Raw genomic sequence first — 20631 nt, 5'->3', positions numbered from 1 at the left:
TCGAAGAGACGCCCAGAAGCTATTCTGGGGATCGCCGAGCACGGGGTGCAATCACGTGCACGAGAGCTTCGCCCATACAGAAGGCATAAAGTCTCCCCGCAGCGCCGTCAAAAATTCCCCCGCGACGAGTCTCCTTTTCTTTCTACTGCCCATTAATTTTTTGTTAATTTCTATCGCTTTTATCCGGTCATAATCATGGTAAGAATGTCTGGCACTGTTTCTTCTACTGACAAATTTCAATGAATAGATACTGACGGATTTGCTTGCAGGCACCCAACGATTCCAAGAAACGCTTAGCGCTGGCCATCGTCGATTTCCTCGGTTCCAGCTTGAAGGACGGCACTCTCACTGCGGATGACGCCGAGTCTATTGAAATTGCCCAGTCATGTATTGCGGATACATTCAAGGTCGATCCCTCTGATGAGGCTGCTGTCAAGGATGCCGTAGGTGGACAGTCGTTGGCGAACATCTACAGTGTTTACGAAAAGCTCCGGAATAGACCGTCTGGTGATGCTTCTGCCACTTCCTCTGCGTCCTCCAGCAGCGCACAAGCCCCGGCAGCTGAGCGATCTACGCCCAAGCCTGGTGTGCCCACTCCAGAGTCCGACAAGTTGAAGGCTGAGGGTAATGCCGCGATGGCGAGCAAGGACTATGACGGCGCTATCAATTTCTACACCCAAGCTCTGGAGATCTCCAAGGCGAACCCCATCTACCTTTCTAACCGTGCTGCTGCTTATTCTGCCTCCGGTCAGCATGAGAAGGCCGCAGAGGACGCAGAGTATGCCACTGTTGCGGACCCGACATACTCTAAGGCCTGGAGCCGTCTGGGACTTGCTCGATACGACATGCAAGACTTCCACGGGGCCAAGGAGGCCTACGAGAAAGGTATTGAGGCTGAAGGCAACGGTGGCAGTACCGCCATGAAGAAGGGTCTCGAGACCTGCAAGAGGAAGATTGACGCCACCCAAGGTGTGGAGTCTTCCAACGCTGGTAACGAAGGTACACGTGGTGCTGGTGCTGGTGCTGGAGGTATGCCTGATCTGTCCTCTCTGGCTAGCATGCTTGGCGGCGGCGGCGGCGGCGGCGGTATGCCCGACCTCGGCTCCATGATGAACAACCCCATGTTTGCAAACATGGCCCAGAACCTCATGAGCAACCCCGATGCTCTCGGCAGCATCATGAACAACCCGCAATTACGTTCGATGGCTGAGAACTTTGGTCGTGGTGGTGGAATGCCCGACATGTCCAGCTTGATGAACGACCCCAACATTGCAAACATGTAAGTCTTGTCCAGGTACCACACTCTGTAGACCATAAGATGCTAACGATCACACAGGGCTCGGAATATGATGGGCGGCGGCGGTGGTGGTGGACAAGGAAACTGAAGTATAATACCTGGCTTGTTGGAGAGTTCTGGCAGTTGTTGCTCTTTTCGATGATTGTTATTCGCCTAAGTTGCTATTATTCACCCCGAAGTTTACGAGTTTATGGTAAAACCTTGCAGCGAATGGAGTTATTTGACGATACTGCACTTGTTTTCGATTGTAAGACTACAGAAGACGAGCAGTATAATAAGATGATGTTGGTCAGGTCCAGATGTAGTACATTGGTCAAGAGTGGAGGAGTTGATGCTAAACCTTTGACAAGAATAAACGCCAGGAACCCCAGAAACACAAAACAGACTAGACAGTTCATCAACCAGTACGCCCGTAAGAGCACTCCGTTATTTTTGTGAAATCTTCCGTCCTCAAGACGAGTCGTTGAATTCCACGTGAAAACAGGCGGAACACAGCATTAATACAAGGAAAAGAGAAATCAAATTAAACAACATTCATATAATCGTGGTTACTATCACAGTGAATAGCGCCGGTTCCGCCTGCTCTCTATTCGTATAGCCGATATTGTACAGTCAGAATGATATCAAGACAACCAAGAAATAGATGGGAGGAGAAGTTTCATGAGATAAGAACGCCGTTAAATCAAGAGACGGAAGGAAGAGGGAAGGGTCGGGAACAAGATGTCGTAGGAGAATCGAGGGGACGTGCGGTGGCATGCATGAAGGAAAAGTAAGCTTTTTTAAATGTAGTCACGAGCAGCCTTCTGCAGCTCGATCAGTCTCCATCCACGAGTCTCTGGGTTGTTGACGTCTTCCGGGATTCTGGTGAGACCGATAGCATAAGTGACCAGCTGCACCTTGTCCTCCATACCAGCGGCAAGTTCGTTGGTCTTAGCATTGCGAAACACGTGGACTTCCTGTGTACGGCAGGTGACAACGAAGACGGGGATCTCGCCAGGTTCGAGCATACGAGCATTAGAGATATCGACACCACGGATGTCAAGAATGCGGCCATCGGACTTCAGACCTGCAGTCGTGTATTGTTGCGAAAGAGCAGCGTAGACATGGAATTGGGCGTCCGACAGCCAGAGCTTCAATGTTTCAACATCGCCCTTGACATAGGCGTCGAGGACTTCAGGAAGCATGTATTCGCGCATTTCTCTCAGGAAGGACTCAAGCTGGAAGTTGGGATCCATCTCCCGGAACTTCTTGATAACTTGTGCGGTTTCGTTTTCGGCAAAGAAAGAGGCGACTCTGTCAGAGATACTGCGTGCTGTGGTGATTAATGGGTTCTCCGACTCATTGTAAGTCTCCTTCATCGTGAAGAGCTTCTGCATCATAGGGTTGGAGTCACGGAATTCGCGCCACGAATCCTTCCATGCAGCATCCTTGTGAACAGTGACGTTGGTACCGGCCCTATGAGAGAAAGGTAAAGATTAGTACCATAAGGTGCAAATAACGTGAATTTTGTGGATGACAACTCACTCCGGATCCTCAACCATCGGTCCAGCATTGCGACGCCCAGACTTGGCCTCCATCTCTTCACGCAATTGCCGTTGCTTCCGACGCTCCTCTTTCTCAATCCAACCGCCATAGCGTGAGCTGCTACCGTCATCGATGGCGTCTTTCACACCACCAACAGCAGTTTTGTAAGCATCGGTTTCTCTCACGGGTCTTGTAGCCTTCTCGATACCGGATCCGGTGGCGTTCACACCACTCCGAAGACCCTTGACAACAGACGTGTTCCATGTCCATGCGGCACTCTTGCCAATAGCTTGACCGGTGGTCTTGAAAGCAGTGGAAGTCCGGGAACTTGCGGCTTGACGGGAAGCCTCGTAAGCGGCACGTGCCTGCTTGACCCTCTCGTTCTCGGAGAATTCATGTGCCGAGGAAGCAAGAGCCTTTGTCGATTCGTTCCATTCCTTTGACGCCTTGAATTCGGATTGGAGCGTTTCTGTGAACACCTGCCATGGGGATTTGTCACCGTGCGGTGGGGGAGGCGGAGGCGTTTCCTTCTGTCCTTCCTCCTTTCCCTCTCCCTTCCCTTCTCCCCCTTCCTTGGGTCCCTCTTCCTTAGATTCCCCCTCCTTGGCCTCATCGGCCTGCTTCTCCTTATGCTGTTGCTGCTGTTGCCATTGGGCCGTGGAGGCATGGAAAGATCTCGTCAGAGGGAGTGCCGTATACGGAGAGACCAGTCGGGAAACGGGACGGTTGACCACGGTCGTCCGGCTATTCATGGCGGCATCTGGAGCTGTCGAAGAGTAGGCCCGGTTCAGCAGCTGCTGGGTGGCCACTGCATTCATCTTGAGACCCAACAACTGAGAGCGCAAAGTGGCCGCCCGCGCGGTGGCCGACATCCTTGTAGCCGGAATCATGCTCTGCACCGAGATTATGGCTCAGCTTCAAACTGCAATTGATATCGACAATTTCAGAAGCAATCTAGGCCCCGAAAGGTTGTATTTGTAGAGCGGGACAAAAAAAAAAAGCAGGACGTGGAGGGGGAGGCAAAAAAGGAATGATTGAGGCCGTTGGAGGGAAAAAAAGTGCAGTCGCAGTGCCAAGAAATCCCAGACTTTTCCGATCTTTTCCTCCCGAATCTTTTGCCCGCCGATTTATCACCACCTCCGCATCCATCCCACAATATGAATTCGCAATTTACAACTGCTTTAGCAAGAGCATTGCCTTCAGTCAGTCGACAATGCCAACTCCGACCACCCCCCTTTCGCCTGGTGCGACCTTTTTCCTCCACTCCCCGGACCTACGAGAATGAGAAACAGCGGTTACGTGCGACTGAACGCCAGCTTTTCGATGCGCAAAACGAGCAATCTACAGAAGGACTGTCTCCGATATCGACCCTCACGCAAATGATGCAAGGGCAAGACAAGCCTCCGGCCGTGACAGAGGATTTCGAGCACATGAGAGAGAATCTAGAAAGTGCTTTGATCAAACATCCGTACGGCGACAAGCAACCACCACACCATCTCCACGTTTACGCGCACAAACACAATACCATCCTGACTCTGACTCGACCGAATGGCGACCCCATACTCGTAAGAAGTTGTGGTCACTTGGGTTTCCGCAAATCCCAGCGTTCTGGCTATGACCCGGCGTATCAACTATCCACCCACACGTTCGGCCAATTGCAGGAAAAAGGTTTGCTCTTCGATATTCAACGACTGGAGATTGTGTTCCGTGATTTCGGGCCTGGCAGGGAAGCATTCACCAAGGTTCTATTGGGTAACGAGGGGAGGAACATTCGTGGGCTGGTTAGCCGAGTCACCGACGCGACCCGGATCAAATTTGGAGGTACCAGAAGCAGAAAGGTCCGGAGACTGGGTTAAACTCTTATCTTTCTTATCGATATCTTCAATGCCGTTGTGAACTGCGTATGCCTTGACCTTCGCAAGGAGCAATAGAGAAATGGCACGGATTGATACGACTCTGATATTCAACACGAAAACAAATACCATGGCATTGCATCTATCCGGATAGAATCTGTCCTATTCTCATGGGATGCCGGAGGGAATAAATATCTGGATAGTTCTGGTATCCGTTTCTGTACACTAGTCCTTATGTTATTAGTACAACGAATTTTTTTTTCTTACTTTGAGAAACCTCTTTGTTTCGATTGACTTTATACGTATCGTTTTTTTCTTGTTGACTTTGATTTCTTCTTTGCTTCCCATGTATGTATATAGAAATGGCCTACCTACCTAATGCGGTATAGCGTCATCCCGATGGATCTGGAATCTCGGACTTGATAGTGATAACAACAGCAACACTGTCCTCACCACCGTTCTTGCTGGCTTACGAGTCCTGCATTATATTCTTTTATTCAATTTCTACAGGATACTGTAACCAGTGCTTGACTTCTCTGCATAGTCTTCCGACGGTCCGGTTACTCGCCGTTCGGCACATACGCCGGAGCTGTTCCTCATACCACCACCCCTCAGCAATCGGCGAGCAGCGCAACGCACCTCTTTCAATATTAGAACGAACGGCTTGATGAGTGCTGGAGATCTTTCACCGGGCCGCCGTCCAAGACCGTTTGGATGCACCCTCTAAACCCCTTCCTTCGTGCCTTCTTTCGAAGCACTGTTCCCGGGCAATGTCTGCCTATCGAGAATCATGTACGTTTTGCGCACCGGATGGGGACCATCTCAAGGGTTGATTCTCATGTCTGTTATATATATAGATCTTGCTAGTACCGACGACCGAATCTTTGACCGGGTCGCGTGATCGTGAGTCGAATATTTACTACTCCGATATCGTCGGTTCGGAAGACTTCCTGGGCAGTCATGTTCTACGCATTCCATTCTCTGCCGGACACGCAGGTGGAAAGGACGATTTGAACGTTCGCGATAGTCGGGGAAAGGCAAAACAAGTATCAACAGTCAATGGGCGGACAGTGATCATCAAGGAGAGCTCTGTTTACAGCAACAAAGGTGGGGATATCCTCGAATAGCTCGAGTGCGTGCAGGGGCTGACTATATGCGACTCTAGGCTTCAAATCTCTAACCCAGGCCCAGCTGCTGTCGGATGCCCTATACTACGCCCCGAATAATGAATCGCAACCATGGCTCATCTATTATGTCTCTCGACCTTTGATCGGCTCTTTTGATCCCGGCAAGATCATCTCTGCTGCAGTACCTGGCATGCTTCCAAGCAAGGTCGAATCCGACGACAAAGAAATGAACTCAACCGGACCGGTTTCCTCGCCACCCAAGAAAGTGATCAGGACGTTTGGTGAGCTATTGTTGAATTTCCCAATGATAGCACGGCAGATGCAATCGGGTCTTGACAGAATGTTCCGAGAATTTGGTAAAGAGTTGGGGAAACCGCTACCTCCTCCGCCGTCGCGATCACCTATGTTGGAAGACGATGAGAGATCAAGGGGCCGTACTGAATTGAAAATCGATGAAACAGGTTCGAGCCGCAGCTTATCGGCTTTTGGGCAGGAGCCCTTGCCGTTCAATTCCGGGGAATACTTTGAGGATGACGAAGACCTCATGCGTCGGAGCTTAGAAACCGCAGTGACTGCAGCCATCGACCTTTTCCGTCTTGTAGACAAGCAACAATTATCGTTCCTAGGAGCTACTACCGATCTCACCGGGCCTCTGGTTGAACGGTTGATTGAGCGGTACGTCGCTGAACAGGTGCATGAAACACTCCTTTTCCCTCGACTTTGCAGTTTTCGAAAGTCTGAAGACGCAGACTTAGATCATAGGATTCGTCAAATGGAAAGCGTCGATGTTTCACAAGTCGGGATCACCGTCGAAGGGGGCCGTGACGGCAAGAGAGAATTACTGCAACGTCTTGGGAGAGGCGTGGAGGAGTTTCGGAAGATGTTGGATGCGAAGTGTCCTCACGATATGCTGGGCACACTTTTGGAAACGGTCAAAGTGATATCGTTTCCTGGAAACTACGACAAAGCTGGCTCGTCTTCTTCTGAGAAGAAGGCGGCGCCAGTGATGGTCAACGCTGACATCTTGGTTTCTTTATTGCTTGTTGTGGTTATTAGATCTCAAATACGTCATCTCCAGGCAAGGCTCCTTTACATGCAGCATTTCATCTACATCGACGATGTCGAGAGTGGAGAGATGGGATATGCTTTGAGCACCCTTGAAGCTGTTCTTACGTATCTTTTAACGGATTCAGCGGGTCTGCGAAGATCGAGTGTCCGCAACAGGCGTTTGTGGAACGCCACAAAGGCAGGCAAAGTCTCTGACATGAGGGCTATTCTAGAACCCGGCACTGACCACGAGTCACTCGATGACGAAATACCCATGGAGCGAGAAGGCAAAACTGTATTCTTCAAGACAGATGAGGATGAGGAACATCCACGAGATACCTCGTCCGTGCACAGCATGCCAGCCGGTTTCTCAGAAGACGATGAACCATCCTCATCTCATATAGAAGACAGTCCATCATCTGAAACGCCACCATTGGCTCATGTGTTCCCCTTCCAGACATGGACCGGCGATACTTCTCAAAAAGAGACCCGGCGTCCGCCGAAGAGGGTTTCTATGGATGTACGCAGTTTATCCTCCTCATCAGCGGTCTCGTTTGCTTCAAGGACAACCACCATAGGTTCGATGACAAGCACGATTGAAGCTGATAGTTCGATCGAGACCTTGACAAAAACGCAGGATCCTGCTGGGTATTCAATTCCGATGATGGCCGTCGAGAGTCGTCAACCCGAGGCGTTGAAGTATTTGCTAAGCCTTGAGGAATATTACCCACTACAGGATATCCTTACAGACACAAGCACCGAAGGGACGACACTGCTCAGTGCCGCTGTCCAACTGGGCCACACGGAAGTGGTGAATATCTTGCTTGACTTCCTTTTCAAATCGACCGACGAGAGCACGATCGTGTCCTATTTGCGGAAGTCGGATGTACATGGACGCACGGTTGCCCACTACCTTTTCAGCACGCCGTCTATCATATCTACTCTGGGGAAACTCCTCCCCTGGAAGCAGCGCGACAAACATGGACAAACGCCACTTTTTGCGCTCTGCAGGTCGTACGATCATCCTGATTACAAGCTTATGATCAATGATGCATTGAATGCCGCGCAAAAAAGCCAAGGAGATGGTAAAGCGATACGTCTTGACGATCACGTCGATTCGAGGGGTAATACGTTGCTTCACATAGCCAGCGATCCCGAGGTAACCCTACGAATCCTCGAAGGAAGTGATTGCGACCCGAATGCAACCAATGAAAAGAAATTCACGCCATTAATGACAGCAAGCAAGTATGGTCGTATAGACCAAGTTCGACTTCTCTTTATGGATCCCAGAGTGGATGTCCATCTCAAGGAACTCCGTGGATTAACAGCTGTTGAGATCGCCAAAGACGACGAAGTACGCAATCGCATTGATGACCTAATACTCCTGTCGAGCCCTCCATCAGCGTACGATGATCCGTCAGGCCGTGTCACTACAGTGGTGCGTTCGTTCTTCGTTGAAGATGCGACGGTGCGTTTTGTTCTGAAGTCCGGTGCACCCCACCCCCCTGAGGAAGAAGCCGAATCTAGGCCCGGCTCCGCAACATACACAGTCACCACTTGTCGACGCAGTTTCTCCGATTTCGAGAACCTAGCTAAGGGTCTCTCGCTCGAGCACCCTGCCTCCTACATCCCGTCACTCGAGCACTTCCGCAGCCCCTTCCAAATTCACTCCAAACCGTCTCGAGCCGTACTCCACGACATGCAGGAAAAGCTCGACCGGTTCCTAAAGATCCTCCTTACTCATCCAACTTTCTCCACTCACGAAATGCTCTGGGAATTTTTCCTCGTCCCCGAGTTGCACCCCGACATGATGGCGGATCGATCTCGCCAGAAGGCAGCAGCTCTTTCCGAGACTATAGCTGAGGACTATACACCTGCTACGCTCGAGGGAATGCGAGAGACGGAGCAATTCGTCAATCATGCACAGGAGATAGTCCGCGCCGTGCACGCCAACACACGCAGCACCATCCGCCGTGGGCACTCACTGCACAACGCCGCCTCAGACCTTGCGGACGCAGTCACACTCTGCACATCAGTCCTCTCAACTCTAAAAGAACCAACCAATGCCCTTCCGCCATCCCACATCGACGCTTTCGCCCGCTATGCAGGGTTCCTCTCGACCTCGACTTCGGACTCATCCCCACTCCTGCAGTACCTCACTGCTCTAACCTCCATCGACAACACCACAGCCGCGATCCTATCCGCGCTCTCCCGGCCCGTCAACCTCATGTCCACACTTGCCGCTACAAACCGGACCCTCTCCCGCACGCATTCCTCACTCGTTTCTTCATCCCTCCCACGCAGATTCAACCTCAGTTTCCCAGGCCTCGAAGAATCGCGCCTGAAATCCATGCGAGACCTCGAAAACAAGATCAACGAGTATGAAGCACAAACCGCGCAGCTATCAAGGGAAATCACGTGGAATAAAGATGTCGTTGTTAGCGAGCTTGCCGGATGGACTTCGTGGCGGGAGAAGGTTGGACGTGATGCAATAAAGGCGTTCGCGAGGGATATGCTTGTCAGAGAACGGGAGAGGGGGAAAAGGATTGAGAGGTGTTTGAGAAGTGTAAGAGAAATAGGCTCTTAGGTTTACCGTTCTTTACTATTGTTTTTGTTTCCATGTACTCTTATTTTTTTTTTAACTATGGACTTTAAATGGACTGAGTCCGGGCATGCTAATGAAGTATGAATGTATTCTACTCTTCTTGGTGAGAAGACACGTCTTGCTGACTTAGATTCACCATCAACGTTGGTCACTGGTCGATGCTCTTGTAATTCACTGCCATGGTAGTAGTGCCTGTCAGGATCCTAATCATATCCGCAGCCTTTTCCTCCCTCCATATCTCTGCTAGACATTCCATCCTAAATGCACAATATAAATACACTAAAGACCGGCATATTAGTCTAATTGGCTATACAATATCCCTCTTACTCTAGTTTAGGCTACTTGAGATACTTTCAAATTGACAACCTGCATCGATCCCAGCCAGTTTCGAAGAAACAATGGCTTCTGCAGATGGATCTCTCTCATGCAAACTTGTCCGACAGAAGAACTATCACTTCTCTTGAACTGATTTTTCATCAATGGACGTCTCAAGCAAAAAGCCGTTTTGCCTTGAGTCTGGTTTATCCAGCAAAAGCGATAAGTACAGACACAACTGTTATAAGACATTTCCCATACTGAGACCAATGTTGCTTAGATTGCTGTTGCTAGCCTATTTCCAAAAATGACCAATCTACAAAGCGCCGATCGAAATGCTACGGCTTGTTCAATTTGTGTGTTCCTAGACTGGGAACCACAAGCTTTAGCTGATGTTCTTACACATTATCGGGCACCTCAAGATCTAGAACAGATAGTTCTACCCAATGTAAATACATATACACACAGATCACCAAAGGCTACATTATACGGGCTGCTATTTAGCAACGTGGCTGATTACCAGAGCCAGGATTCACTACAAACTTCGGGATGGCCCATGCCATATCCCAGAAATAAGGATATGCACAAAAGTCCCCTGGTCCACCCATGCACACCAACTTAGTCTGTATTGACACAACCCCAAATGTATGGGCACACTCCTGATCAGGTAGCCTATAAGGCTCTCAACGTTGTGCGCAATTCCTGGTCACATTAAAGAGCACAGAAGTCCACCGGGATGAAATCCCTACCAGATTATTCGCTCGCCTTTATTAACTATCATAACCATTAACTACGCATGGCCGGCCAAAAATGGCCTCCAGTTTACACCCGCAAACATTCAAATTCAATTGACGAACTTTGGTTATAACGTTATGATAATCTTCGTCGAATCAGTCTTCATTAGAATCTCCAGACATGGCAGACGACAAGCCACCTCAAGTTTCCACGTACGGGAGTCTGGTGGTAATGAACATTGACAACGGAAAAGACACATAATACTGGTTGGACTAGGAAAAGACATTCCAAGTAGCCAAGTGGAGCTCGAGGGTCTACCGAGAAAGTATCAAGAGGTCAAAATGAAATCACACTGTAGTTATTATTATCCGTTCCAGTGGCTGCTATAACAATCTGGTCTGGTTATTGGTATCATAATCACGATGCACCATGGCATCGGTCATGGTTATATATGCTGTCTTTTAGCATGGCAGATGGTGAATGCTTTAGCGAAGATTACTCGATTACAGCGGAGGTATTATCCTTGATAAACACTTCAATACCATCTACCATTCCTAACAGGTAAAGGAAAGTCTACAAATCAAATCCTAGTACTAACAACATGAACGAGAGAAACTATATAAGACCCAATGCGATTCCCAATCAATCCCCGATTACAACTCATATGACATAAAAATAAACACAACCTCGTCAATCACGAACCAAAACGTTAACAAAGAACTCGGAATAAGTGGACAATTTATTCATCATCGAAAGTGAACAGAGGAGAACTTGACCGTTGGATCCTTGGTAGGAAAGACGTCCGATTCGGATTTCCATATGGGCCCGGATCAGAATACCTGATAATTCTGCTCTCATTCGCGGTTGAGTTTCGAGGAAGGTCGCCATCATCCTGCGAACCGTGTGAAACGGGCTCATACAAGTGCTGCTGTAGTTCCGTGGTTGCGGAGAACGATCTGACACGGTTCAAAGGATTCAGAGGGGTCGGTACGATAAGGACCGGTTTCTGAACAGACTCGCGAAGCTTGCCAGTGGGAGGAATAGTAGGTGGGCTTATGTCGACGACATCTTCTTGTTCCTCATTTTCCTGTCTATTTTCCTGTTCCCGCTCATGAAATGCCGACACACGGCGAGGAAAGCCGTTGTTGTATTCGGTTCTAGACACACGGTAAACCCTAGTCACAGATCCCAATTGCGGATCTTCCTCGACGATGTATTCTGGAGGCGGCGAGCGTGGACGCGAGCGATTGATTTCGAACGAATAAGCGCCCCGGTCCGACTTGCTCTCCTTATTTAAAGGCGCAGTGGAAGACACCTCATCACCGTCAATGGCGACACCATTGTATTTGGAAAGCAGGCTCTTCTTATCTCGTCTGCGCCGCTGGAAAAACATCTTCGTCTTCTTGAAGTACAGGGCCAACAGAACAACAAATGCCACAACAACAACAATGATGAATATGACTGCGAAAGCAGTCGTGTACTCCTCAGTATTCCAGTGCGGTACCAGGTTGACTGGCGTTGCCGTTGGCGGCTCATCGACACTTTTTGTAAAGTTTGTGGAAGAGGTTGACTGGGTGGCATTAATACTCGCTGTTCCGTTCATAGACGTGGACGTCGTATGAACCGCTTGATCGTTGGGTTCCGGCAAGATATGGTATTCCTGGCGTTTCAGAAGACGGATACGCTTCACGCTGGTTGGCTTGAGCTTGGCCTGAGTCACTAGCAAGGAGTAGACACCATAGCCTGGTTCTCCTAGGGGCAGGGCACTATCAGGCACGATTGTCGACGTCGATGTCTCGAAGATCAGCGTGGAGGGCGACGATAACGTCTGCGACACAGGAGCATCACCTGCTGGGGACGGTTCTCTTTGGAAAGGTCGAGCGACGGCAGCAGTTAGAAGGCCGGCAAGGACGATAAAAATGAACGTTCGCATCGTGGATAGGATAGGGGTTGGTTCGTATATGCAGGATGATTGAGAAATGAACGGAATGTTTCGAGTCAATGGAGAAAGGAGTTAGTCGTATTAACGCAGGTTATCGAAACGGAAGATAGCGAGGAAGAGGGGGATGGGAGAAGAATAGCAAGATAGGAGGTTAAACGGGTCAAGATGGATGGCTTCATGGCTGGATTGGGAAGGCACACCCAGAACGCAGCTTCCCCGAGCGACCTTCTTTCCAGTTTGGCAAATATACAGGAACACTGGATAATGGGTTCATGTATGAACTTCTTGATGTCTATTGTGAGGTTAGTAATTACACCTGCTAAACGTATATTTAGAGAAAAAGAGCACTCAGGCCGGCCGTCTTCAAAATTCGCCAACGCCACTATAACAAGCAAAATACATGAAATATAGAAGTAAACAGATCCACCGTACGCCTGATGATTTCGTTAATCCAAATACCGAGAAATATGGAAATGAATAGATGCAATAACGGCCGAAAATGAAAAAAACCATCCCGTTCAGTTACCCAGGTCCATACGACCGGATGCAGTATCGCCGACGACTTCTTCGCCCCTCGTGTCGAGAGGATCGAAATCATCCTCCTCATCCTCGGATTCACCTTCGAAATCAAAGTCCTCGAGATATTTAACTTCAATGCCAGCTCCCTCAAGGCGCTCGATCATATCCGAACGATACCGGTCCTGCCAACGGGCAAGCGCAGCACTCGCGTGAACGCGGAATCCAAAGATACGGGGTTCGTAACGGCGCACGCTCTTCTCGGGGTCAAGAGCGGGGTAGACCTGGAAAAGAATGCTGTGGAAAGAAGACCCGAAATAGGCACCGTCGATGGAAGCATGGCGAGAAGACTTGGGGTTGTAGATATCCTCACATTTCGCGCAGAAGAGTTTAACAGTGCTCATGTTCGGAATGTCATGCTGGCCCATAGGGAGCAGAGGGTGTCCATCACACATAACACGGGGACATTTGCCAAAATCGCCCCGTTTGTATTTGTCAAGCTAGATTCCAGCATAGACTCGTTAGTGCCAGTTCTTGGCGCAGAAAGGTATTATGGGCGTACCATTTTCGAGAGACCCCGGGTAGTGACTATGTAACGAGCATGAACCAAGCCGTACAAGTGGCGCGCTGATTTCTCGATTTGCTCACGCAAGTCATCGTCTGCATCGAGGTCAAAGACATCCGTCACGAGATCAAGCGCATATTGATAGTAAGGCACTTCGGTGTTCAGACCGGTCAAATTGAAGCGGTCGGTCAGGTATTCCTCATCAATCTCACAGAAGTACTCATTGCCGCGCGAGGAAATGAACTGTAGAGCCAATTGTTAGCAACTGTGGGGAAATGGCACGGGCTGTGTACTGAAAGGCCGCAAAAAGGAATTGAACAGCAGACGTCGAACACAACCAAGACTCGAAGAGATAGCCATATTCTCCCTCTTGTAATCCCATTCACTCTCGAACACAGTCGAAACATAAATGCCTTCCGCGGCCCAAAATACCCAGACGGAGAGGGGAAACAAAAGTCCACTCACCCAATCCCTCCAGTAACTGGTGTAATCCGAGTCGGTCTCGCTGTTAAAATCCTCCATCATCTTGCCGAATTGATTCCTGGACAAGCAATGCCGTCAAATATAAGATATATTGTGTTGTATGTTTTTCCGGCCTGTAGCAGTTGCTGAGAGAAAAATCCGGGTTGGAAATCCCCAGGGCAAGATAACCCCCAGAACCGTACAGCTGTGAATGATAAACTCAGGACATCAAAATTTTTACTGTCGGAACAAAATGCGACAGGGTGGGCGTATTTAGCGACAGAGCAATGTGGCAGCGTCCTCTCGAAATCGCGATGATGGCAGTGTGTGCTTCGTCTCCATGCTGTTATCAGTGGATCGTCCTGTTCCGGTTAGCGCGGGGCTGGCGGTGAGGTATGTCTGTTGTTATTTCACCGCTTCCATACAAGGGTATACGGATATCAGGCCAATGACTACGAGAACAAGAATGTGAGAGATGCTGAAATAGAGATTCGATTTCGTAAATGCTGCAAGATGTGTATAGTACTAAACATAATCACGACAAATAGCATAATAAAATCAAGCAAGCGAGTATAGCTGTCAATCTGAAGAAAACAACGCAATTACTGACGCACTGCGGCTTGGTCACACTCTGCTATAAACCTATGGATACCTTGTATACTGTCGTAACCAGAAGTGCTACTGGGAACGCCAGCACTGGACACCTCCGGGAAGTAAGCACGGTCACCAAGGTCACTTATGTTGATGCTCGAGTATTCCGACGGCGAATCTGATTTCCATGGGTTCGAGCCGAACATATCTAAGTCTGCCAGAACAAATTCGTTCTTGATTTGCTTCGATGATGCTCGCGATGAAGCTGACTTGTTCTCTGGCGACATCATTGCCTTCCAGTCGACTTCTTCGGGGATTTGTGAAGCTTCACTCTGGAAAAAGCACTCCATTTCTGGCGATGCTGGAACACTGGGCGCAAATGGGAAACGAAGGGCCAGATCAACACCTGTATGGAGATCGAAGTCTTCATCCTGGAAAATCCTGCCTCGCTGGACTCCGACTTCGTCGCAAAGGCGCTCGACCGTCTCCGCATCACAACCAGGGAACCGCACGCGGATTGTTGATCTATCATGTAACTCAATGGGTAGATCACCCAATGAACTCAGTTGTTTGAGGTCATTAAGCACAGCGGCAAAGTCTTTCAACGCACGAGCAAAGTCAACAGAGAGCATATCCATAAGACCCTCCGAGTTAAGATTCCTAAAGTCAGCCGAGGTAGACTTCTTCTGGAAACCAGCCATCGCAGTGATGGTAGGCGAAAGCTGGAAGTCAATATGGGAACCAGGGGAAGTGCGAGGGATAGCGGTCATCTGGTGCTCAGCCTGGTCTTGAATCTTGGTCACGGCCTTGTACCGCTTGTTTCCGGATATTGGATCAATGCCATCGAAGCGGAGCTTTTGTCCGGAAAGAAAGAAAGCCCGCATACCCGCAGACACATTGTTAATAACCTGGGCAGGAGCAGCTGGTCCATGAGAGAAAAACCGCTGTCCTCCAACACGGCCAGCACCAAAAGCGTATCCACTCGCCGTACGGCCCAGGGTACCTCCTGTCAAATTCGGACGGAGTGTCGACGCAAATGGCGCACGGGTAGTCAGATGGCTAACATTGGTGGCAACACGAGATGGCGGATAAAGAGCACGCTCGCTCTGCAGTCCAGTCCGGATGTACGAGATGAACGAACCCGCCGCACGGGTTGAGAAGAGACGGCTCCGGGCTTGGCGGATAGCAGCAGCACGATTAATGGGCTGGCGAGGAGTAATACGCGCATACGCTGGCTGGACACGAAGTACTTGTTGAGTCGGTTCTGGTAACTTGGACCTAACGACCTTGTAGGCCTTCTCGTAGGCGAACCTAGCCATTGTCAGACGATAAGCATGCCGAGGTAACAGTCTAGGAGTTGACTTACCTAGCCGCCCTCCAAAACTTTGGAAGCAGCAAGTGCCCGCTTGAAGGCGCCATAGTGACAGATAATGAGAGATTAAGTCAGTGATGATGATGGTTGAAGCATTCTGAGGGAGGGAGAGACTCAGGAATGATTCACTCCGCACGGGTGGCGGTGCAGGCACATGACCGAGTCGCCACAGCCATATGATTTGCTACTGTCCATGGTAGGGATTCATGGATACTTCGGTATATATATATATATTTTTTCTCATAAAAAAAAAAAAAAAAAAAAAAAAAGAGAGAGAAAACTACACTTGGTACAAAGGTAATCGAAATAATAATAGTAATGGAGGGCATTGTACTCCGTTTATGACCTCATGCAAGTACATCTCCACTGTCCCACTCTAGGTAAAGCTAGCCGGTAGATTCTCCATAGTCGTGTGGCTGATAAAAAAAAAAAGATGGTATTTGATTCATTCAGTCATTCAATTGGATATCTAAATCTCTATTTTAATGAACAAGGATATCATGGCGTAAAAGACATTTACTCGTCATCACCGAAGAAGACCTTAATAGGGAGCCAGTCGTCACCGCAGACTTTGAAACGGTCCTTCAAGTTGTCCAACTGGTTGATCTCCTCGGCGGTCAAGTCCCAGCCGTCAAGCTGGAAGTTACCCTCAATACGAGCCTTGTTGACGGACTTGGGGATGACACTCCAGCCCTTCTGGACACCCCAAACGAGGAGAACCTGCTGGGGAGTCTTTCCTTTCTTCTCGGCAAGCTTCAAGAGAGTGGGGTCCTTGTAGAGAGGAGAGTCGGTGGATCCAAGGCAAGAGTAACCGGTGGAGTGAATTCCCTTGGAAGTGTTGTAGGCGACGAGCTTGGGTGAGGGGTTGTTGGGGTGCAGCTCGATCTGGTTGACGGCAGGAACGATCTTGGTGCTGGGGTCGTTCAGGAGCTTCTCGAGGTTCTTGATACCGAAGTTGGAGACACCAATGTTCTTGGCCTTGCCGGTGGCGGGTATCTTCTGCATTTCTTGCCTGTATTCATTATTAGACCCTGGTCCAACGTCGGAATGTAGTGAGAAAAACATACCAGGTCTTGATGAAGTCCCAGTCGGGAAGGTGCTTCTTCAGGTCGTTGGGGTCAGTCGAGCTGGGCCAGTGGACCAAGTAGAGGTCGACATAGTCGAGGCCAAGGCTCTTGAGAGACGAGTCAATGCCCTCGGCGACACGGTGGTGCCAGGGGTTGTCAAGCTTGGTGGTAACCCAGATCTCCTCACGGGGAACGCCCGAGTCACGGATACCGTCACCAACCTCGGCCTCGTTGCCGTAAGCCAGAGCACTGCCGCCTGTTAATAAGGATCTCCTTCGCAAATATCACTGATTATTTCGCAGGGCGCAACTCACGTGTCGATGTGACGGTAGCCAGCCAAGAGAGCGTTCTTGACGGCCTCGCGAACTTCATTGGGCCCGGACTGCCAGGTACCAAGACCAACGGCCGGGATCTGGGCACCGGTGTTGAGGGTGTAAGTCTTCCTGTTGGCGCAGTCCGTTAGTTTCCGGGCAGACATGTGGAGTAGCAGGTGTAGATAGAAGGGATAACTTACTTGGTGTGGAGGTTAGACATTTTGTGCAATTGAGAGATGAATTTATGATAGAGAGATAGAGGACTCAGAAGAAGAAATGCAATTGTCAAAAAGGAGAGGTGGCTTTTATAAGTAACCGCTGAGCCACCAGATCCGAAGGCAGGTCCATCCATGATGTCGACGGAGGGGCTGCCAGTCAGTAGTGGGGGAGGGACATCATCCAATTAACCGGAATGGCTGGCGGCTTATTATCCGTCAATTACCCCTCGGGATCCCGATGGGGTAACCCCCGATGCGACATCCCGGGGCTCCCTTGCTCATCCTTTCTCACTTTCGTGACCATATTCTTCCATCTCGTGCTGCAGTCATTTATCCGAGTTCTGTCTATGCGTCCCGTTTAGGAAACGAAATAGCCAGCTAATTACCGGGTGGTGAGTAATCACGCATTTTGGCTAAATAAAAGTGGAGCTATTTTCGTCCAATAATACATTATATCACCTCTACCGCCTCATTCTGCCACAACCATCCTCGGAGGAATGTCCACCACAACAGCGCAGGGCGCGGCACTAGTTCCATGATTGAAACAGCAGATTCTCAATCTTTCCCGATTTATCCGATCAAGATGTCTTCCGGCTTCGTCTCCGCAGGCACAAACGATGAACCGGTAGAGCGCGATGATGACTGGCAGCGCGTCCAACGAGAACTCGAAGAGGAACGAAAGCGCAAAGCGGACTTAGGCAAGCAGGATGGTGGCAAGAGTCTCTTCGATGTCCTGGAGCAGAACAAGAGTAAGCTCTATCAGTGACCGGGGGCAGTGGGAAAGACTGGCCCGGTTTTTACCGGATCGTTCTGGGCTGACATGTTAGGGGTGACATTTGTTGGATGATAGTGGCCAAGCAGGAAGCCTTTGAGGAGAAGATCAAATTGAAGAATCAGTTCCGGTCACTGGATGAAGACGAAGTTGATTTCCTAGACTCGATAATGGAATCAACACGGGCCCAGGAAGCGGCTGTGAAGAAAGACACGGCGGACCAGCTTGAGGTGTTCCGAAAGCAGCGCGAGGAGGCTGAAAAAGCTCTCCTGGAAGATGGCTCTGCTAATGTCATTCCAGCTGCTGAAGCAGAGGACTGGAAGATTCCGGGGCGCAAACGGCGACGGGAGAAGAAAAAAGACTCTTTGATTCCCGGCAAAAAGCGGAAATCTACTGCTGAGGGTACTGGTGAGGACTCTCCGCCAACTGGGAAGAAGATGGAGGGAAACCAACCTACCACTGAGGGGGAGAAGAGCACAGGACCTGCGAAAAGTGGCCCGGCTGCGCCTCGGCAAGAGCCACAATCGTCACCGGGCTCTAACAATCCTGGGAAGCCCGCAGAAAGTACGAAGGCGACGAGTTCGAAGCCAACAGAACCTCCAAAACCAGCTGCATCTCTTGGCTTGGCTGACTATGGTTCTGATTCGGAATGATTGCATTACACGGTACGGACTACTGGGCATAGAGCCACTGTTTGGATACAAGGGAACGGAGCCTGTCCGTAATCGATCAACCGTGACTGCAGGCCAGTTGCCAGTAGGAAAATACATTCAAGGTACTCAATGAGCTGCCTCTCAATGGCGATTAAGAGTAATTGATTAATGAAGTTTACATCAGCCGTCATAGCCATAAAAGTGTGGCAACACAAAATAGAGCATTCAAACTAACAGCCATCCATCCTTCGCATCGAAACGTAACTCCACTAGGACTAACTAGCTAACATATTATCAAACTGGTCTGTGGGTGGCATTCGCATTATCACGTTATCATACTTGTAGCAAAATCAAATACAGAAAAAGTTCGGGTATACAAATCATATCTAGAAAAATCCAACATCATGAACAACGCCCTGCTCATCCAAATGGATATTCAACCTATAACCAAATCAGGCATTAGCCACCCATGTCTCCAAAACAGGAGACTGTACTTAAGAGGATACATACCGGTTTGGTCTAAGATCCATAGTCACCGGGTCATTAGGCTTGATGATACGATGCTCTTCAGGAAGGTCTGTCTTTGCGAATGTCTATATTCAATAAGTTTCGAGTGTCTTATCAGTAAGAAGTGTCAACATACATTAACATCGCTAGTATTCTCGCTAATCTTCTTGCCGGCGAGCTTGTTGAGCCACTCGCCCTTATCACCCTGGGAGACTTGTGGGATAACAAGAGGCATGGTTATTATACTTTTGGGGGGTTATATCTGGGTACAAGTTTCAGTTAAGATGAGATGGTAGAAATTCAAGATGAGATGGTTTGGTGGAGAGCGAGATCTCAGCTTATGTTTTAAGGGTGATCTGGAGGAATGATGTCATATCTATTCGGAGACTAACGTGTGGCAGCTTGTGGCCTTGGTGGCGGTGCAGATGTCGCTTGCCGTTTTCGGAAATACATCATATTCGTCCATTCTTCATTAGCGTGCAACGGTCAACCACGGTAGATTTGTAGAGGATAAGGTAAAAAAAAAGGCTGTCATATATCGGAGTATATGGTACTGAGAATGACCTTGTCCTACTATATTTATCACATTGACTGGGTAGGCGTCGCATTGAAGTCTGGATAACATGTTTGCTTTAGACGTGCATCTGCGCATCATCGACCCTTCCTGAACTTGTAGCCGGCCTGACGTCTCACAATCCGGTGCCAAACAGCATAAAAACTTTCCAAGCCACGCGAATGCACTAATCAGGTTGTCTAGATAAGCTTACGTTAGCATTGGACAATCCCAGACGTGTTTTATATGTCGTACTCTTAGAGTCTGGTGGCGACAACAAGTCAGGCAACATCTGAGTTCAAGATTATATGCGTGGCGGCGATGATGGTCAGCGCAGGGATGAAAACCCCAACAATATTGACTATCTTTGATAACATTTCAAAGATGTGGTTGCCGAGGGGCTGGAGGACCGCAATAATAGCGTCTCTGGTGTGCGAGAAAGTGCGATGATTGGAAGAGGGAGTAGAGACAAGAAGCTGGGGTCCAAAGGAAGCTCGAGCTATTGAGACAGGAACCTTCCCTACAGTGAATTGTCATGAACCCACGGTCGTTCGAGCCATCGAGGACGTTTCGAAGAAGGACAGAAAGAAAGTGTC

The 20631-nt window shown here is 49.3% G+C and overlaps 10 protein-coding genes across 10 annotated transcripts; 4 read left to right on the top strand and 6 right to left on the bottom strand.

Moving 5' to 3' along the window:
• Positions 1 to 108: 108 nt before the first annotated feature.
• EURHEDRAFT_416684 (putative Hsc70 cochaperone (SGT)) lies at positions 109 to 1598 on the top strand. The gene is made up of 3 exons (XM_040783023.1): positions 109 to 198; positions 270 to 1279; positions 1337 to 1598. The coding sequence occupies exons 1-3, from the start codon at positions 196 to 198 to the stop codon at positions 1383 to 1385; spliced, it is 1062 nt and encodes a 353-aa protein (XP_040634931.1). The 5' UTR covers positions 109 to 195; the 3' UTR covers positions 1386 to 1598.
• A 478-nt stretch (positions 1599 to 2076) lies between these two features.
• tim44 (protein translocase subunit TIM44) lies at positions 2077 to 3693 on the bottom strand (the record flags this gene model as incomplete). Its single annotated transcript, XM_040780452.1, has 2 exons — positions 2077 to 2752; positions 2822 to 3693. 2 exons carry the CDS (start codon positions 3691 to 3693, stop codon positions 2077 to 2079), a joined length of 1548 nt encoding a protein of 515 aa, XP_040634930.1.
• A 252-nt stretch (positions 3694 to 3945) lies between these two features.
• On the top strand, positions 3946 to 4927 carry EURHEDRAFT_416682 (mitochondrial 37S ribosomal protein uS11m). The gene has a single exon (XM_040783022.1). It carries the CDS (start codon positions 3979 to 3981, stop codon positions 4675 to 4677), a length of 699 nt encoding a protein of 232 aa, XP_040634929.1. The 5' UTR covers positions 3946 to 3978; the 3' UTR covers positions 4678 to 4927.
• A 461-nt stretch (positions 4928 to 5388) lies between these two features.
• EURHEDRAFT_465336 (putative VPS9 domain protein) lies at positions 5389 to 9435 on the top strand (the record flags this gene model as incomplete). The annotated part of the gene is made up of 3 exons (XM_040785018.1): positions 5389 to 5466; positions 5532 to 5781; positions 5840 to 9435. The coding sequence occupies 3 exons, from the start codon at positions 5389 to 5391 to the stop codon at positions 9433 to 9435; spliced, it is 3924 nt and encodes a 1307-aa protein (XP_040634928.1).
• A 1588-nt stretch (positions 9436 to 11023) lies between these two features.
• EURHEDRAFT_250720 (uncharacterized protein) lies at positions 11024 to 12700 on the bottom strand. The gene has a single exon (XM_040778104.1). It carries the CDS (start codon positions 12434 to 12436, stop codon positions 11243 to 11245), a length of 1194 nt encoding a protein of 397 aa, XP_040634927.1. The 5' UTR covers positions 12437 to 12700; the 3' UTR covers positions 11024 to 11242.
• A 95-nt stretch (positions 12701 to 12795) lies between these two features.
• On the bottom strand, positions 12796 to 14169 carry EURHEDRAFT_416679 (casein kinase II subunit beta family protein). Its single transcript, XM_040783021.1, has 3 exons — positions 13992 to 14169; positions 13524 to 13769; positions 12796 to 13461 (listed from the first exon to the last, which is right to left on the bottom strand). Exons 1-3 carry the CDS (start codon positions 14049 to 14051, stop codon positions 12964 to 12966), a joined length of 804 nt encoding a protein of 267 aa, XP_040634926.1. The 5' UTR covers positions 14052 to 14169; the 3' UTR covers positions 12796 to 12963.
• A 298-nt stretch (positions 14170 to 14467) lies between these two features.
• Positions 14468 to 16080, bottom strand: EURHEDRAFT_416677 (uncharacterized protein). The gene is made up of 2 exons (XM_040783020.1): positions 15946 to 16080; positions 14468 to 15890 (listed from the first exon to the last, which is right to left on the bottom strand). The coding sequence occupies exons 1-2, from the start codon at positions 15996 to 15998 to the stop codon at positions 14591 to 14593; spliced, it is 1353 nt and encodes a 450-aa protein (XP_040634925.1). The 5' UTR covers positions 15999 to 16080; the 3' UTR covers positions 14468 to 14590.
• A 117-nt stretch (positions 16081 to 16197) lies between these two features.
• On the bottom strand, positions 16198 to 17883 carry gcy1 (putative glycerol dehydrogenase Gcy1). The gene is made up of 4 exons (XM_040783019.1): positions 17533 to 17883; positions 17333 to 17461; positions 17019 to 17267; positions 16198 to 16963 (listed from the first exon to the last, which is right to left on the bottom strand). Exons 1-4 carry the CDS (start codon positions 17550 to 17552, stop codon positions 16468 to 16470), a joined length of 894 nt encoding a protein of 297 aa, XP_040634924.1. The 5' UTR covers positions 17553 to 17883; the 3' UTR covers positions 16198 to 16467.
• Positions 17884 to 18133: 250 nt separating this feature from the next.
• Positions 18134 to 18975, top strand: EURHEDRAFT_465376 (uncharacterized protein; the record flags this gene model as incomplete). The annotated part of the gene is made up of 2 exons (XM_040785020.1): positions 18134 to 18299; positions 18401 to 18975. 2 exons carry the CDS (start codon positions 18134 to 18136, stop codon positions 18973 to 18975), a joined length of 741 nt encoding a protein of 246 aa, XP_040634923.1.
• A 386-nt stretch (positions 18976 to 19361) lies between these two features.
• On the bottom strand, positions 19362 to 19717 carry EURHEDRAFT_465417 (uncharacterized protein; the record flags this gene model as incomplete). The annotated part of the gene is made up of 3 exons (XM_040785022.1): positions 19362 to 19416; positions 19486 to 19568; positions 19619 to 19717. 3 exons carry the CDS (start codon positions 19715 to 19717, stop codon positions 19362 to 19364), a joined length of 237 nt encoding a protein of 78 aa, XP_040634922.1.
• Between the last annotated feature and the right edge of the window lie 914 nt (positions 19718 to 20631).

This window comes from Aspergillus ruber (genome assembly GCF_000600275.1).
Source record: "Aspergillus ruber CBS 135680 unplaced genomic scaffold scaffold00037, whole genome shotgun sequence".
Lineage (NCBI taxonomy): Eukaryota > Fungi > Ascomycota > Eurotiomycetes > Eurotiales > Aspergillaceae > Aspergillus > Aspergillus ruber.
Note: the sequence above shows the minus strand (reverse complement) of the source record. Positions and strands in the feature narration are given on the sequence as shown.